At 37.8% G+C, this 20,261-nt stretch overlaps 1 protein-coding gene across 2 annotated transcripts in view; it reads right to left on the reverse strand.

The window, feature by feature from the left end:
* Window positions 1-20,261, reverse strand: part of LOC126334856 (probable multidrug resistance-associated protein lethal(2)03659) — a 276,184-nt gene that overhangs the window by 73,943 nt on the left and 181,980 nt on the right. For both annotated transcript variants that reach the window (XM_049997525.1, XM_049997526.1), the window contains 2 exons: window positions 15,520-15,599; window positions 11,298-11,448 (listed from right to left, as the gene is read on the reverse strand). In XM_049997525.1, coding sequence (XP_049853482.1) covers window positions 11,298-11,448; window positions 15,520-15,599 — 231 coding nt within the window. The remainder of the gene's footprint in view (window positions 1-11,297; window positions 11,449-15,519; window positions 15,600-20,261) is intronic.

A 20,261-nucleotide genomic window follows, 5' to 3' on the forward strand; every position in this document is an offset into this window, starting at 1 on the left:
CAGCTGAATTCACTTTTGGCTGTAGTCAGTCACCTTCAAGCTGCTGTCTTGGGGTGTAGCAGTGTCGGAGATTGTGGCACATCACATGGGACACCTCAAGTGTCACTTGTTTTGCCTATGGGCTCTGTTTCTGAGGCATCTCCTAGTGTACCCAACACAGTGGATCCACCTACTCAGCAGGGTGAGTGACAGTGGAGACTGCCTGCTCCTTCAGCAGGGTCCAAGCAGGCAGACAAGGGGAAGTGTTTACTAGTTATCAGGAGCTCCAACATTAGGCACCATATAGAACCCCTTATGCAGGCAGTGTTCAGGACTGCAAAAAAAGCAAATGTGCACTCAGTATGTCTGCTCAGGTGCCTCATCCAAGAAGTGTAGGTGGCTTCAATTGCAGCTACTGAGCATGCAGTGTGCAGTCATCTGCAAGTTTTGGATTATTTCAGCACCAACAAAGCCTGTTGCATGAGTTTTGAGTTCATCCACAGCTCATATAGGTGGTTGGCAGAGGTGATGAAGACTGGTAGCCTTGAATGCAGGGTGTAAGCACAGCAAGGAATTTGCAATATTGTTGCCAGAGTTTATCGGCGTCCTTTGGTTTGGACTGTCGCAAATACACTTTTAGCCAGCAAGGCCATCATCAAAAATAGATGACAGATGCACAAACACACTCACGCAAACACAACTCACACATACATGACTGCAGTCTGTGACAGCTGAAGCTAACTGTGGCTTCTGTTGCCACAGACTGCAGTCATTTGTGTGCGAGTTGTGTGTGAGTGTGTGTGAGAGTGTCTGTCATCTATTTTTGATGATGGCCTTGCTGGCCGAAAGCTTATTTGTGATGTCTTTTCACTGTGCCTATCTGTGACTCAGCATCCCCACTATATAATGAAGTTATCTGGTTGTGTATAACAGATGTAAGTTAACCCAAGTTATTTGCTGGGTGGTTGACAGTTCCAGTGTCATTCAAAGAAAGTCTACAGCCAGTAGCACAGAAATACGCAAATCATGCAATCCTAGTTCAAGGTGACTTTAACCTACTGGGTGTAGACTAGGATGTCAATGAATTCAAAGTGTGTGTGTGTGGGGGGGGGGGGGGGGTGGTACAGATAGACAGTCATGCAAAATCCCATTGAACAAGTTTTCTGAAAACTGTCTTGAGCAGCCAGCTCGTCAGCCCACATGTAATAGAAATACCTTAAATCTTGTAGCTACAAATAAGCCATACCTTATCAACAATGTCAGTATAGAAATGGGGATTAATGATATTGATGTCATTATAGCAACCATGGTTACAATAGTTAATAAATCAGTCAAGAAGGCTAAGAGAGTGTTCCTGATAGATAGAGCAGATAAGCAGTTGTTAGCTTCTCACTTAAACACTGAATTAACATCACTTAGTTCCAGTAAGATGGGCACAGAGGAATTATGGGCAAAGTTTAAGCAGATTGTAAATCATGGTGTGGAGAGTTATGTGCCTCATAAGTGGATGATGGATGGAAAGACCATGGTTTAATAAAGAAATTTGGAGGAAGCAGAGGCTGTTGCACTCTCTGTTCAACAGAGAACACCCATATGACAACAAACAAAGGTTGGTAGAGATTCACACATCTGTGGAAAGATCTATAGATGAAGCCTACAGTAACTACTACCATCACACCTTAGCAAAAGATTTGTTAGGGAACCCAAGAAAATTCTGGTCATACGTAAAATCACAAAATGGGCCTAAGGCTTACATTCTATCCCTTGTTGAGCAGTCTGTTGTAGCAGTTGGAATAGCAAAACAAAAGCCAAAGTTTAAAATGTCAAATTCAAGAAATCATTCACCAAAGAGGATCATACAAATATAGTCCAGTTCGAATCCCAATTTATTGTTACAAAGAGTACTCTACAGTATTTGCCCCTTACCTAGCTTCAATTTATTTTGAATCTCTTGCCCAGCATGAAGTCCCAAATGACTGGAAAAAAGTGCAGGTGACTCCAGTATATAAGGAGGGTGAAAGGATGGACCTGCAAAATTACACCCCAATATTCCTAACTTCAGTCAGCTGCAGAACCCTTGAACATATTCTCAGTTTGAATATAATAAACATTTTTGAGACTGAGAAGCTAATGTCCATGAATCAGCATGGTTTTAGAAGGCATCGCTTGTGTGAAACCCAGATTGACCTTTTCTCACTGTCAACTATGGATGAAGAGCAACAGGCAAATTCCATATTTCTAGATTTCCAGAAAGCATTTGACACAGTCACCCATTGCAAGCTGTTAATGAAGATATGAGTATATGGAATTCATTCACAGATATGTGAGTGACTTGAAGACTTCTTACATATAAAATCCTGTAAGTTGTCCTTGAAGGGAAATGTTCATCGGAGAAAGGGTATCGTCAGGAGTGCCCCAGGGAAAAGTAATAGGACGGCTGTTGTTCTGTGTATACATAAATAATTTGGCAGAAAGGATGGGCAGCAATCTGCAGTTGTTTGCTGATGACATGGTGCTGTACGGAAAGATGCCAAAGTTGAGTAACTGTAGGAAGATACAAGACAACTCGGACAAAATTTCTAGTTGGTCAATTACAGCTAGCTCTAAATGTGGAAAATTGTAAGTTAATGCAAATGTGTAGGAATAGCAAACCTGTAATGTTTAGTTACAGTATTACTAGTGTCCCACTTGACACAGTCAATTAGTTTAAATATCTGGGTGTAACTTTGCAGAGTTATATGAGATGGAATGAGCATCTGAGAACTGTGGTAGGGAAGGAAAGTGGTTGACTTAGGTTTATTGTGAGAATTTTAGGAATAAGTGGTTCATTTGTAAAGGATACTGCATACAGAATGCTGGTGCAATTTATTCTTGAGTACTGTTTGAGTGTTTGGGATCCATACCAGGTCAGACTGAAGGAAGACGTCGAAGCAATTCAGAGGAGGGCTGCTAGATTTGTTACCGGTAAGTTCAAACAAGACACTTTGGGAACTAAAATGGGACTCCCTGGATGGAAGACAATGTTCTTTTCAAGAAACATAAGTGAGAAAATGTAGAGAGGGGGCATCTGACACTGACTGCCAAATGATTCTACTGCTGCCAACACACATTGTGCATAAGAACCACAAAAACAAGATTTGAGAAAGTAGGGCTGATATGGAAGCTTATAGACAGTCATTTATCCCTTGTTCCAGGAAGTTTCATATCAGTGCACACTCAGCTGCAGAGTGAAAATTTGATTCTGGAAACATCCTAAAGGCTGTGTCTAAGCCATGTCTCCGCAATATCCTTTCTTCTGGGAGTGCTAGTTCTGAAAGTTTTGCAGAAGAGCTTCTGTGAAGTTAGGAAGGTATGAGACCAGGTCCTGGCAGAACTGAAGATGTAATGATGGGTTGTGAGTTGTGCTTGAATAGCTCAGTTGGTAGAACATTTACCCATGAAAGGCAAAGGTCCCTAGTTTGAGTCTCAGTCCAGCACACACTTTTAATCTACCAGGAAGTTTCAGATCAGTGCACACTCCACTGCAGAGTGAAAATTTCATTCTGGAGACAACTCCCAGGCTGTGGCTAAGTCATGTCTCCCCCAATATCCTTTCTTCCGGGAGTGCTAGTTCTGCACGGTTCGCAGAAGAGCTTCTGTGACGTTTGGACGGTAGGAGATGAGGTACTGGCAGAATCGAAGCTGTGATGATGGGTCGTGACTTGTGCTTGGATAGCTCATTTGGTAGAGCACTTGCCCATGAAAGGCAAAGGTCCTGAGTTTGAGTCTTGGTCTGGCACACAGTTTTAATCTACCAGGAAGTTTTGTTTCGCTCACTCTATTTGTGAGTGGAACACGAAAGTAAATATCCAGCAGTGATACAGGGTACCCCCACCATGCACCATATGCTGGCTTGTGGAGTATCCATACAGATGTAGATATTGTTCTCATCATGTTTTAACTGAAAATTTTACTTTTTTAATTTCAAGTTTTAAGTGGCTGTCGGTCCTTGCTACCCTGACACAAAATGTCACTCGTCATATTACTAAGAAAATATTTGTCACTGGACTGGCTCTTTTTGCAACCTTGAACTGCATCCTCATGCTGTTACAATTTTTATTAAAATTGATCCTCTCACATGCATTGGATGAACAATTTAGTACTGGTGTATTGTTGTGGTCTGACATAAAATGTGACACTTAGATTTGTCATAAAATAAATAACTGTCATGCTGAAAATTTAGGTACTCACCAGATATATTCATTTGTATTGTCATAGTAACTTCACATGCATTGATGATTTTTTAAGACATGATAATTTATATTTCATTCAATTCATAGTTCACTTTTTATTCATATGGTGTGCCACTTACTCAGGCGTCGTCTTCTTCATTTAGTGTACATATTTTCATATTTTTCTATAGTAAGGCCCCTATTAATTGGGATATGAATGGGTTATTTTTGGCTTCTAACTATCCAATGTTCTTTCAGGATTTGATGCCCCATATATATTACATACAAGGAGGCATTCAACAGATGAGGAGACTGTTATGTGGCAAATTAGATAAAGGTCCAAGGAAAAGGCTTGGCAAATGTTTTGTCTGGGGTGTGGCACTATATGGGGCAGAAACAATTATGCTGAGACAAGAGGATGGAAAAAAGGTTAGAAGCATCTGAGATGTGGATGTGGAGGAGAATGGAGAGGGTAAGCTGGATGGAAAGAGTGATTAATGAAAGAGTATTGGAAAGGGTTGGTGAGAGAAGACGTCTGCTGAAGAATACAAGAGAAAGGAAAAAGAAATGGTTGTGACATTCATTGAGAACAATATCTACATCTATATGGATACTCTGCAAGAACAATATCTACATCTGTATGGATACTCCGCAAGCCACCATATGGTGCGTGGTGGGGGTACCCTGTATCACTACTAGATATTTACTTTCCTGTTCCACTCGCAAATAGAGCAAGGAAAACAAAACTTCCTGGTACATTAAAACTTTGCGCCGGACTGAGACTCGAACTCAGGACCTTTGCCTTTCACAGGCAAGTGCTCTACCAAATGAGCTATCCAAGCACAAGTCATGACCCATCATCACAGCTTCAATTCTGCCAGTACCTCATCTCCTACCTTCCAAACTTCACAGAAGCTCTTCTGCAAACCTTGCAGAACTAGCAAATACTTTGAAAGGACTGGTTCATGGGAGGAGACTGAGAGGAAGAAGGAGATACAAGATGACAGATGATGTAAAGGGAAGAGGAAATTATGTGGACCTGAAGAGGATGGCAGAAGACCGGACAGCCTGGAGAACTACCATGTGAAAACCTGCCTTTTGACACAACAAAGGCACAGGACAGAATACCAGTTTAACTTGCTATTTAACTTATACATGAGTTGATCTGGTGGTTTTATTTAGAATGAAAGATTTTTATCATTGTCATTCCAGTTCCATCATACATACAAGGCCTTTAAGGACACTTGGCATTAAATCCTGAGCTTTCTGGGCTCATGGCTCATGGCGTCAGGCTACTAAGTACCCAGTGCTGCCAGTAGATGTCAAACTCAGAGATTCACTCTTTTAAGGCTTGTAAAAATGACTGCTATGTATTTGAGTTATTGTTGGATTTGTTATGTACTCTTACATGTTTGGACACTGGTCAGATTGTAGGCTTATAGATTTTATGCCTGTGAACGTAGACATTGCCTTTTATCTAACAAGAGGACCTTACAGACTGGCACTATTCAATTTTCAATGTATATTTATAGGATTAGAAAGACTGTGATCAGTCATCAGTTTCCTAAAGCAGTTGACACAATTTTAGAAATGAAAAACTTGGAAAAGTTATCTCCAAAAAGGAGATGATTTCCAAGCATTGTTAAGTATAAAACATTTCACTCATATCATATTGATGCCTTTAGCTCAACATGTAGCAATCAAGCCTGGAGATGCTAAAGTCTCTAGTTCAAATATCCATTACTGTAGTATTTTTTATTTAAAATCTACAGTTTTTGTCAAGTGGAAATTATAATGTTGAATCAGAATTTTCTAACAAAAATAACGTCACTTTATATTCAATTATGGATCATATGAAACAAATTAAAATTTGAAAACAGAGATTCCATGACTTACCAAGCGGGAAAGCGCTGGTAGATAGGCACAATAAAAAAACACACAATACATACACAAAATCTCGAGCTTTTGCAACCAGCAGTTGCTTTGTCAGAAAAGAGGGAAGGAGAGGGAAAGATGAAAGGATGTGGGTTTTAAAGGAGAAGGTAAGGAGTCACTCCGATCCCGGGAGCAGAAAGACTTACCTTTGGGGGAAAAAAAGGGTAGGTATACACTCGCACACACACACACACACACACACGCACACACACACACACACACACACACACACACACACACACACATATACAGACACAAGCAGACATATTTAAAGACAAAGAGTTTGGGCAGAGATGTCAGTCGAGGCGGAAGTGCAGAGGCAAAGATGATGTTGAATGACAGGTGAGGTATGAGTGGCGGCAACTAGAAATTAGTGGAGATTGAGGCCTGGTGGATAACAAGAAGAGAGGATATATTGAAGGGCAAGTTCCCATCTCCGGAGTTCGGATAGGTTGGTGTTAGTGGGAAGTATCCAGATAACCCGGATGGTGTAACACTGTGCCAAGATGTGCTGGCCGTGCACCAAGGCATGTTTAGCCACAGGAATGTTTCTTTCTATTTTATTTACGTCATTAATTTGAACCCAACAATTACGTTTGTTATTGTCTCTGTTGCATTTCGAAATCTTTTCTGTCATCTTACTTTCTCTTTTTGTTTGTTTCTCATGTGGAATGTTTCTTTCTATTTTATTTACAAAATTAAAATTTGATATAGATATGTGAAATGGCTTATAAACATCAACAATACTACAATAATAACTTTTCACTCTGGAGCAAAAGGTGTGCTGAAATGAAAAGTTCTCACAGATTAAAACCAGATTAATCTGCTAGGAAGATTCATCAATAAATTTAGTGCATTTACTATGCTTGTCTCTCCACAGAACAAAAAGGAGAAATTAGTGGACATTAACAGTAAACAGAGGAGATACTGAATATCCAGGAAAAAATGTATTTGCAGTTGACCACCACATCTTTGTCTAATATTGTCCAGCCCTGTTGATTTTTATGTGCTATAACCAACTAGATGCCTACTGCGTGGGATGACTGTCACAAGAATTGTTTGGTTTTTCATTTCACTCACTGTGGTTCTGCAAAGTTTTATGTTACTACATTAGTTTGCTTCTCTAAACATGATTTTTTTCCACCAAGAATGGAAACATACGTATTTTTTTGGTGGACTACATTTCTTTAAGAGTTCCACCAAGGTTCTGCAATGCTCACAAAAGCCCAAAGGGCAATAACTGAGTCAGGAATAAAAGTATACAAGATTTCAGTCAATATACAAAAGGAAATTAGTAGCATACAGGTATTCAAAAAGAAACTAAAAACATTCCTCAGAGAACATTTTTTTTATAATGAACAAATTCCTAGAATATTAAGGCATCCTTTTGAGTAAAAATAGAGGAAACTGCTTAGATTTAAAAAAAGAAGAGAACTAAACTTTTAGTCTATGTTCTTGTTACTCAGTGATTTTTCTTCCAAACAAGATTCAAAGCATAAATATGCAGCTGAATAATTGTCTTTCACAGTCATTACATTGAACTCCATATACTGTCAGTGTAAAGAGTGATAGGGAGATGTATTATTGGTCCAGAAACCATACAGTAGTTCAAAAAACATTTACTAGTTTATTTTCTGCAATTTAAGATTATGTTTTCACCACAGTGCCAAAGGTATAAGAGTGTACTTCACACTTGGATATTGTTAGTTTATATGTGCCTCCACGGGCTGGCAGAAACATAGCTGCCATAGAGACATTAGCTCCCTCTCTCACTGTATATAGGCCTCTAAAGATGACTTGCTGAGTGTGACATCTACTGGCAGCACTACATATCTGGTGGTCTGGCATCATGAGCTGCAACCTGATAAAGCTCATGGTTTAGTGTTGATTAAGGACACTTCGTTTCAGTGAAAATACTCTGACTAGGGATGTTACTAGCTGCTTTCTTTCTATGATTGTTAGACTTTTTCTATTCATAAAACACCAGCATTATTGTTTTTGATTCTAGTTTGAGTTATATGCCAGCAACTGAACAGTGCATATAAAATGTTACATCCAAGAAAACCACAATGTTAAAACAGACCATATAGTCGTTTCACTTGAAAAGAAATTAAAAAAAACAAAACGTATTCCTAATTGTTAAAAATTGTGTTAAGTTGTTAGTTACTATTATTTATCAGTTCAAATTACAGTGAGATTGAGAAGAAACGGAAAACACTGATAAATAAGCAGAACAATAAAAACATCTGTTAGTGTTGATGAGAGAAAGTATGAAGCAGTTGACTTTTCCAAGAGCAAATCACTGTTGTTTGTAACTAAATTTATGAGCAGCAAATCAGACATGTGCATGTGGATCCCTGATTATAGCAATATTGATGATATCTTCTGGTAATTTTGTGATGAGGATAAATTATTGGCAAGTGATTTTTAGCTCATGGTTGGGAAACATGTTATGGGATATGAAACTTTTGCAGTATACAACAGTCTTATATCTTAAAAATGTTACCTACAAAGATATTAACTTCATTAAATGGCATGAGTGCCATAGGTGCTAAGAATAATAAAGGGAAAACTGACTGCAATAACATGAGCCAATGTTTCAGGTACTCATTATTTACCACTCATGGCAATTGGCAAACCTGCAAAGTCATCTGTTTTGGAGAAAATACTCCCATGAGTCTCCAGTCTGCTACAAAAAGCGATATCTTTTATGACTGGTTTCATAAGTCAGTTTGAAAAGTCTAGCAGAAGCTAGATGAGAAAAGTTGAGAGAAATAATTGTGTTGTTTACTGCCATCCAATGTTAGATACCTAATCCAGTCCATGGACAGAAGGATTTATTCTTAACTACATTATAGGAAGCTGCTGCTTCAAGATCTCCTTCTGAATCACAGTGGTGCATGTCCATTAGGTTAGATTTCTAATATCCTCTCAGCCATCACATTTCACTAAGATCAGTAAGTTAACAAATTATGCAAAAGCTAATTACATTTCCAGTTACTTACAAGCACAGTTTACTCATAGTAAGAAGGCCAGAGAAATAAAACAATATAATTGTTAATATCACCCTCCTAAAATTCATAAAACTGTGAGGTAAAATGTACACAAATATCAATTTTACCATTTGTAAGTGTACAACTAAGTCAGTGCCACAACAGATGTTATGTGGCAGATGGTGCTCTGTAGTAATATTGTGTTGGGAAATGCAGTAAAACTTCACTCAGAAAATGTAGCTCATTCCAGACTGGCTCTAGATTCCATCATTCAGCAAGGGATTGTGACAGGTTTTTGCTTCACAGCTGCCTTAGCAGTTCTGTATGTCCCTAGCTTGCTACAGCCATCTGCTAAAGCAGTAAATTTCTTCCTTAATGCATTTACTTTTATCCCAAGTTGTTGATCCTGCCATGTGACTGGAGCTACATAAACAGTCACTGGCTACTGGTATAGGACAATGGCATAACAGGCTTCTGAGGACTCAGCCTCACTCTCAGTCTTCATCTTCACCTCATGATGTCATCACCTTTTGCTCTGCACCCACACTTCAAGGGATATACCGCATGGTGCCACTTACAATGAAGTTTTGAAATGCACTTGCACTGTGCTGTCTCTATGCCTGCTATGCAGCTGAGACCATAAATCAGATTCACACTGTGTCTTCCACCAGAGATGATTATTCTGCATCTCACATAGAAAAATATCAGTGTCATCCTGGTGACACTGTAAGGCAAGATCGAAGCTTTACTCAGTGTCTGCAATTCCTATTACGTCATACCACTGTCTTGTGCCACCACATCAGCTGTAAATTTTGAGGCTCTTTCTTTCTTTCTTCTTTAAGTAGTGTAGTCATCAAATAAACGTGTTTCGTATTCACTTATGGACGCTGTTTTTTATGCGGTGTCTACCATGCCTTATTTCACTATTTTTTAATCAAACTTGTAAATTACATAGGGAAACATACTGGCAATGCAATCAGGCATCTGGCAAGTGGCTATAGCTCCCACTGAACTGGTGCTACAGTTGGGTGGACTAGGCGGCATGGTAGATCACAGCTTCCATCATTGCTATGAAATGTCACTCCAAACACCAAGTAAATAAGAAAGAAAATTTCTGCCTCCTGAGAATTTTCCTGGTGTGCACTGCTTAAACAGTTTAAGTTGTGTGAAAGTGATACATTCAGTTACCTAATATTGTTCTCTGAATTTTTATTATAACTCTATGCAGTAACCCATCAACAAAATGACCAATATGCTAGACAAGGCATCTAGCTGTAGAACTTAGTGTTACCCATGCGAAGCCAGGGCAGGTCACTAGCAACAAATACATTCAAACAAAACAGTAGAAATAAAAAATAATGCTGATGAGATTTTGCATTTAGGGCTGTTGAATAGAATGACTGGTTGACAGAAAAAGAAATAAACATAGGAGGGAACATGACCCGGAGTGCTTTCGGTAAACTAAATATGATTTTCAAAACTAAGATTCTGATGTGCCTAATGAAGATTTACAATTAGTATTTATTACCAGTTTTGACACTGAGAGTTGGATTTTTTACATGAAATACATTCAAGAACTAAAGACTACTCAGTCTGTCAGAAGAGACAGGAGAATAATCTATGTGTCAAACTATTGACTCAAAAGATTGATATATTTGTGACCATAATTAAAATTAAATGGTGTTGGGCAGGATATGTAACAAGGAAAATGGATGATAAATGAACCATATAATTTCTTAGTTAAACTGCAAGTGATTAATAAACTGTGGTTAGTGTGCCACACTATTCTACCATAACAAATTTGTACCTATCGATTTTACATTACCAAACAAAAATTTTCATTCATACTTAGTTAGCTATTTCTTCCTTTTTTTAATAAAAAAGACGAAAAACCCATGTTGACTTTACATTTTTTGCAGGCATTATCTAATTCACTTTATTTCCTCCATTAGTAAATCAGAACCAACTGATTTCTTCATCTAACACATAAATATTTCATTACTACCGAAGATATTAAATGTACTGGAAATATAATTTGTATGAATCCTTATGATGAACCTGCAATATATATTTACATTCACAAACACATGAGCTATGGCACACAAATAGGCTATTATATACATTTGTTAGTCATACCAGTACAGAGGAAAAAAACTGTTATAGTCTCTAAAGTACTCACTTATTGATTCAAGACGTTTCAGACTGCGTGATGCACTAAGGAAGACTGTTCGAATCACCCAGAATACACCAATCAATACTACAGTTGGCACCAGTGTCCAAAAATTAACTATAGCAACTGTGATAACCGTTCCTATAAGTGTAAGAACAATCTGAAAGAACCACAAGATCATGAGCATGCAAATATGATACTTGGAGGTTTACATATAATGTTCTACATTTTACTTTCCATTGAGATTTAAGTATTACAGAAGTACTGAAATTAAGTGTGTAATAATTTTTTTATCGACTCGTCAGAACAACCAAAAGGGAAAATCATTCTTTTCATGTGCTACTTTATTATGTTCACTGCATAAATCAAATTTGGTTTCCTGGTTTAATGTATCAACATTTTTTCCAACTTTATTGACAGTTGATTCTACAGCTCATGAAAAATTCTTGATGGTTCTGATTGAATCTGAATATGCTATAGTCTGCTGAAACTGTATGATCTTGAATCTATGTTCAAGCAACATTAATGTAGATAATGTATTACCACATTCAGTTGATAGAAAGTTCTTTATGATTTGCATTATGACTCTGTCCAAAAGTCTGTACTTGTTGCATGCCATATATTTTGATATTCAACATTCGAGTTACATGGATTACTTTGCTGCTTGTAACATATTTTTCTATGTAAACTTTGTGAATAACCACTTCTGTGAGCTGCAGAATGTCACACTCTTCTGCTACATCAACAATGCATGTGGCTATTAACATGAATGGTACTCTAGCATGGGTTTTAGTGATATTATTAACCACTGGATGTAGCTGTAAAAATCTTTCAGTAAAATAGAAAGTTGAATTCCGTGTAGAGGGTTCTTCTTAAATTAGTTTGAGGTCTGATTCTTTTTTTAGCTTGTCACTTGCTACTACATTTATTTAAAGCAGATTACAATCCTTTTCATAGTAATAAACAACTTTGACAGTCTGTCAGCCTTTACAAAAAAAAATTAACTATTGAATTGAGCATGTGGCCAAATGCCATATGACCTTTTCTTCCAAATGCACTCATGTTATTATGAGACATGTTCAGAACAAGATTCACAGTGGCAATAAGTTACCTAATTTTTGCAGACATTGAAGATCAACTTTTTGTTTGCACCTCAATATTATGATGTTTCAAGGACTTCAGTATTGATATTGAAACACTAGTTTTTAAGCCCCTTTATCAATTATCATTGAACAGCCCTACTTGTAACTGTATGTCTGACACTCTTTTCATGGGCATTACTTTTCAATCAAATTTTTATAACTACGAATATCTAAACAAGATGCAAACAGTTCAGTTAGTTGTTTTATCATATTTCGACAATAACAGCCCTTTTTATTATGGTGTACATACAAAGGGTGATGAGAAACTAAGGTTACAGGGCTGATATTTCTCGAGTTTCATCTGTTATACAGAAATTAGTAGTATGCTGTAATTCCAATACATGTGGTTGGCAACTGTGCAGAGTTTTAGTCATCTGCCACCTACAGCACTAGTTGTAGGTAAACACAAATGGCAGCTTGTTTGGAAAACTAGTCTTGTGAAGAAACCTACTTAGTTATTTGATTTGACTTGATTTGATTTATTTCGTGTTCCATAGGTCCAACTGTGTTGAATACACAAGGATGTGGAATGAGTCAGTTTTTTACAAATACAATTTGATAATCTTGTAGCATATACAGAAATTTGAGTACATAATTATATAAAAGTTTGTACAGTAAATTCTTTGGACAACAATACAGAAAAAGAAAATATATATTTTCTTAGAATCATTAAAACACTACAGAAAACAGAAACAGAGCACACACGGATACAGAGATCAGGTTAAATAACATTCTTAGTGGCATTATGTCAACTTGTATCGTATAATATTAAAATATTACAATTTTATAGAGAGACATAAAAATGGTGTATTTCAGTTTTTCTGGGAAAGCACTCTGAGTTAATGATGCTTTACACAAGTGGCTATGAATGCTGGATATTATACGGCCATAGCTTTTTAGTGTCTTTTTGCAAATATTCTCCTCATCATATGAATTTTTACTCTTTAGAGTCATTATGATCTTTCTTATTTCAGATGGGTATGTACGATTAATTTTTAATTCACTAAACTTCCTATATATTTATTCTACAGTGTGTTGTTTTGCTTTCTCCTTTGAACTATTTTCACTAATTTTCCCACCTTGTTTTAAAAAATAATATTTAAAAATATCTACTACACAAGAATTTTCTTTTACAATGCTTCAATTTTCTTTAAAAGAAATAATGACAGCTTCTACAGAGTCTTTCCCTGTCTCTCTGTTAATAACGTTCCATACTGATTTGATTTTATTGTCTAAACTGCCAATTTCATACAATAAGAGTGTATTCCTAGATTTTTACAATGTTTCTTAGTATGTCACAGTACTGTTTATACTAAGACAGTATTTCTAGCTCATTATTTATTCTGGCTAGTTTGCACAAGACCTTTATTCATTGTGAAGAGACTCAGATATGTGTAGTGATCACAGGTTATTTAATGACTTGCCATTATTACATTTAATTTGTGGTTTTCTTAGAGGGTTTCCAAATCATACATGAAGCTTAAGTTATACAGTACAATGTGACTGACTGTGCACTGAGGTCTGACAATCTATTTACCACTGGATAGGCATGTGCCTCTTTAACTTCAGTTTGTTGAATGAATACATTATCTACTAGGGCACTATTACCTTGAGCAACTTCAGTAGGGAATTTTATGACTCATACCAAATTACAAGTGGTTAAAACCACTTCTAGATCACCGTTACTGTCCCCCATGAAATTTATGTTACAACTGAAACCAATTAATAACCCCTTCATAGTATCTGACAGAGAACACAGCAATTAAACAAAATTTTTCATTCAAATTTCCCAATCACGCAGTAGACCCTGTATACTGTAAAAATCACATTTCCCAACAGTACCTCACAAGCACTTGTTTCTGCATCCTGATCTATACAGAATTTACTTTATTTATTTTTCATTTTACAAATATGATGACTCCATCGTCCACATTGGATGTACATGAATATACAGTTAACTTATAATTATTTAAACTAAGATTTTTTAATAATTATTTACATTAAAATATTATATCCCTGCAGTTATATAGTGGCCAAACAGATAGATGACATCAACTTCTTTTCAACTACTAAAATCTTGCACACACATTAACAACATATAGTGCTTCTGTCACAGTGCAGCAACAATTGGACAGGCAACACTCCTCACCAGCGTTCCAAACAGAATCCAAATATATATTTTACAATTTAGGAGATTAATCTCAAAAAATTGTATCTTAGTTGGTGACTATCTCATACAAAAATTGTTCCCTTCAAAGTTATGTTTCTAGGACCATCATTTTAGGCTGGGCATTGACAATCATTCAGAGAGTAAGTCAGATTTTTACTTCATAAATGTACAGAAAAACCAATATATATTTAGAGATATTTAGTAATGGAAAAAGAGTGCACTGTGCAGCAAAAATCATGGGGTTGGAGAAAATTCATAATTTGTGAATGGTGCCCTGTGCAGAACAAATTAGCCTGCTGCATGGTCATGGAAGTTGCTCAGATATGCAGAGAATCAATATTATGAAAAGTAGTACAGAGTCTAAAGAAGTCCTCTAACTGTACACAGCAAATCTTCTATGCTGATCCACCAGTCCTCTTCATGCTAGTCATCAGCAATCATTGCACTGTTTGTGTGCTTGGTTCCTCTATCCCTGCAACTTGCTGGACTCAGACCTGGATCACCAGAACAACTGGCAGCATTACAAATTGACCACTTTATGATATCAGATGCTACAGTCTCGGACAGATGCCATTAGGCCTGGATGCTAGAGAATCCACTGGTCACTGAGACTGTAGCTGACTCACACCACACAGCTATGAAGCCATCTGCCTATCACTGTCACCACCTGCTCCCCCATGTTTTTAATCTAGTCACACAGTCAGAGGACCAATAAAGAAACAGAATATCTTTGCGTTATTTTGAGTATCACTAGTAATGGTATGCCAACAACTATATTACAATTAAAATGATGAATAACAAACATTAAATGGAGGATGGGTAAGGTAGCTGAATTTGCACCATGCCAGTTAACACCACAGTAAACTACATATTAAGTAAAGATGTCTGACCAGTTATAAGCTGAAACTAAAATGCTTACCTGGAAGCAGTCTACTACAGTAAGAGGAAGAATTTCGTCCACATTGCCTATGTCTTTTGAAAACCGGTTGAGGATTCTACCTAAAAGATATAATAAAATGTTAATGAGACATATATTGTAGCCTTCCAGTTGATAAAACTTGCTGTAGAGAAACAATGATGAGAATGAAAGCTCTGGAAGAGGGAATAGTAAGTAATGACACAGCTACATAATTATTGAGCACAATATGAGGTGGCGAGTGTTGAGGTGCTGATAGCTACATGTAATTACATTGCTTATGGGATTTAAACTCTCCATTTTGGAGCACTGAAATATCATCTGATACTCCACATCAATAACATGTCTCAACCTTGGTGGATTTATAGAAGATGTGTGTGCCACAAACATGATGATTGGAAAAACAAGCAAATGCCAATTCTAAATAAAGTGTGCAATGATCTGAATCATGTCAGTTGATGTTCTCAGCCCTCCCCAACTGCCATTATTCTAACAACAAATTTATTATAACTGTGCAAATTATAAAATATATTTGTTCAGATGCAGACCCTTTACATAAATATAAAACCATTCTCACATCAATCTTCAGTGGACATAATTATTGCACCAGCCTAATTCAAAAGCAGATTTCCCAGGCCATCAGATCCAATCCTGGTACTGCTGATCCTTCCAGTAAAACTGCTTATGAGCACACCTTTCATCATTCAGTATTAACCTGGTATTGTCCACTCCCGTAGCGGAGTGGTCAGGGCGACAGACTGTCAATCCTAAGGGCCTGGGTTCGATTCCCGGCTGGGTCAGAGATTTTCTCTGCTCAGGGACTGGGTGTTGTGTTGTCCTAATCATCATCATTTCATCCCCATCAACGTGCAAGTCGCCGAAGTGGCATCAAATCTAAAGACTTGCACCAGGCGAGTGGTCTACCTGATGGGAGGCCCTCGTCACATGCCATTATTATTAACTTGGTATTTGACAAGGCTATGACTTCCTAAAATCATGCTCTGAAATGAGGTCCATTCGGTCTGACATTTTGCCCAACACATCTAGAATAGCTTTTCATCACCCTCCCAATTCTCACAATATCCTTGTCAGACCCTATGCTCCTTCTGCATCCATTTCTCTACCCTACTGTTCCCAATGTAAGACTTGCCTTATGCATCCTCCTACCATCACCTATAACACCACTGTAACAGGTAAAACATATACTATCAAAGGGAGAGCCACCTATTAATTGACATGTGCCATGTACCAGCTGTTATGTAAATAATATTTGGCCTTTTACATTGGCACGATAACTACCCAGTTAATAGTTAGGATGAATGGGCATAGGCAGAGGGTGTATACTGGTAACATGCTACATCCTGTTGCAGAGCATAATATACAACATGACAGCTGTGACCTCAGTGCCTTTTTCTCCACACCTGTCTGGATTTTTCGCCCACCCACCAGTTTCTCAGAACTCTGCAGGTGGCAGCTGGCGTCACAGCATGTTCTTCATTCTTGCCATCCAGCTAGCCTTTAATTACATCAGTTTCTTCTGTCTCAGTATTTTTTCCTCAGTGACTATTCCTTCCTTACTCATGTTTGGTTTTCTACAACTTTAATTTTGTAACTTGTCTGTCTTTCCTTGACCGCTGCCCTCCCCCTCTACCACATATAATGCACTTAGCTTTCTGCTCAATGTTTGGTCAGTAATCTCTGTCTTGCATATTACCCTATCTTCCACGTTTAAGCTCTCAGGTTTTCAGGTCTCATTCTGTGCCCTCCCCAACAATCAGTCTTTTCTTCTAATCCAGTCCAGTAAGTCTCCCCTGACCTGGGGTTCTGGTCAACTTTTGCAAACTCTCCCAATTTTCTAAACCTTACCAGTCTTTTTCCAACACACCTCTTCATTTCTCTTCAACTCTTCTGCCAGAAGAAAGAGCCACTGGATCCAAAAGCTTACAAATTTCAATAATTTGCATGCAGCTTCTCCTGCCACCTCGTGATGAATAAATTTTTATCTATGAAATTACATTATATTTTCAAAAACTGATTGATGTTGATGTATTAGCCTAAGACGCCATCGTTCCTTTTTACGTAGCCCCTTGTCAGTCATTGCTGTCATCTATCTTGTTCAAATTGTAGTCTGTTTTCAACATTATGTGAAAGTTTGCTTGTTTATTTATCTGTATCACCTACATTAACAACATCTTGCCCCTACATCTTTTCTAGTACTGATTTCCATACACTTAGATGGGTCCATTGTTATTTATGAATTTGCTTATAACACTTTGCTTGCAGTTCACTACACTGCAGGGCCTTCTCCTGATCATCTTTTGGCAATTTATTTGGAAATTTGAGAGCAATTTTCTTTTCCAGTCTCCAATTACCTTGCTTTTACAGAACTCCTTCATGTTCTTGTGCTTTTGTTCTTCACCAAACTGCACAGATTGATTTTAGCTGCAATCTCCTGCATTATTTTATTTGCCTAACACAGTAGACTATGTTTTCTCAAATGACCTTGTTTTCTATTTGCCATGTATTTAAATTTTTTTCTGTTTTCATGACTTTCCCAATCACAATTTTTTTACCCATCATTATTTTTTCTATGCTTTTTATCATATACTCAACATTTATGGTGAGAAATTCTTGCCCACTCATTACCACTTATTAACTTTTGTCTGTTCTCATGATTTTTGCACAAACTTTTCAAATATATTTTCCTTGCATTTCTTTCATTTTTCTCTCTTTTTTTCACCTCTGCTTCTTTTTTGGCATTCCCATAATCTCTAACACTCCAAACCCTCCTTCCTTGCCATGATAAATCCCATCATCTATTACATTTGGTCATTTTGAAATCACGTTTTTGTACTATCAGAACTTAGGTCCCATCCTTGAACTTACCCAGATAATCAGTGACCTATATGCCTCATCTGCCAATTTCCACTCAACCAGACTTCTCTCTTTCTAAAAAATCCTGCAGTTATCTGCTTTCCTTACATGGTATCATCCACCAAGCCAACTCCAAACTGTAACAACAGGAAACACTTCACCTCAAAAAGCTATCCCACCTTCTCCTTAACTACCTCAACCGTGATGTTTCCCTTCCTGTCCCTTACCATCTACCTAAACAGCCACACCATCAACCACTACTCGTCTCCTACAAACTGAGCTCAGTAAACATTTTTAACATCCCCTAGCCTTCATCACTGCCTGCCGAAGCAAGGATAACTCATGATCACAAGAACCAATAACAACACTGCAGTGTTCTGAACCTCTCATCTGAGGCAGTCTCCCCTCCTGAATTGTCTGTATTATCCTAGAGTCTCACATACAGCCCTAAACCTGCATTTAATCATGCTGCTTTGGTGAAGGACCTACTTCCCTTCACATGTAATGCCAACTGGATCGCTTTACAACCCAGTCTCAAAACCTTTCCAACAGCTAATCTGATATTGATCACAGCCTGAACAGTTCAGACAACAATCCCAACTTGATCCACCACAGCTACTTCAAAATCATTCCTTACAAGCCTTCCAAAATTCCTAACATACAGCTGTGCTTTAAACCTTTCCTCAGGCCCCTACGACATGATCCTAACCTGTACACTGCAGAACTGCAGGCTCTTCATTCCCTAAAAACTCATGAATCCATCATTATCCTCCCAGCAGACAATGGATCTCTCTCTGTGGTATTTGACTGATGGTAGTATGTAAGGAAAGAATGTATTCCAACTGTCTGACACATATATGTAGAACATCTACCATCAAGATTTCATCCCTGTCATACAAATTGACCTACAGACAATCCTGTAAATCTCAGGCTACTCCCAAGGACTAACACCTCAATCCATAGAATTTCTTACCCCAGCCAAACCACACACCATCACCTTTTACCTTATTCCTGAGATCCACTAACCTGATCACCCAATCAACCAAGCTGTTCCATAGCTGTTGACTTCAAAGCACCCAAAAACATTTATCTGCCTTAGTTGATCAACACCTGCAACCTACAGCACAAAGATTTCCTGCCTATATTAAAGAAACTAACAGTTTTCTTGATTGTCTGATATCTGTGCCAGATCCACTCTTGCAACACGCCTAACTTTTCACCATTGATACCACCTCCATCTACATCAACATCCACCATATACATGATCTGTCTGCTGCTGAGGATTTCCTCAAACAGCACCCAAACCTATGACATCCTTCCTGCTCAACTTAATCAACTTTATATTTTCATGAATGCATGGCATCTGTTCTTTCACACTTATCCAAACCAATTTACACAATACGTATCACAGCTGCAGATTCTGCCTAATCTGCAGCTGTGATTCATTTTATGTGAATTGAAGGTGGAGGGAGGAGAAACAAAAGGAATTATCAATGTCAGTTGAATCGGGACTTTATGTGGAATCAGCGGTGATGAAGTAAAATGTGTGCTGGACTGGGATTCAAACACAGGATCTTCTGCTTACTAGGCAGTTGGTTAACCACTGCACCAACCAGATGCAACTGACATCAGTAGTTTCTTCCCTTTCCTTTCCTTTCTCCCCTTCCAACTTTAATTTACATACGTATCACAGCCATGGATACCATATGGTTTCTGTTCCTTCAGACATGTCCAAAAGAACAGACACAAAGCATTCATATAATTGATTTGCCTTGATGGGCAATGAACCTACCACCTTCAGTGTGGATGCACAATTTTGTTCAACCTCCTGTGAATCTCAAACTGGCAAGCACGGAGGACACGGACAGGGA

Source organism: Schistocerca gregaria, chromosome 2, assembly GCF_023897955.1.
Source record: "Schistocerca gregaria isolate iqSchGreg1 chromosome 2, iqSchGreg1.2, whole genome shotgun sequence".
Taxonomy (NCBI): domain Eukaryota; kingdom Metazoa; phylum Arthropoda; class Insecta; order Orthoptera; family Acrididae; genus Schistocerca; species Schistocerca gregaria.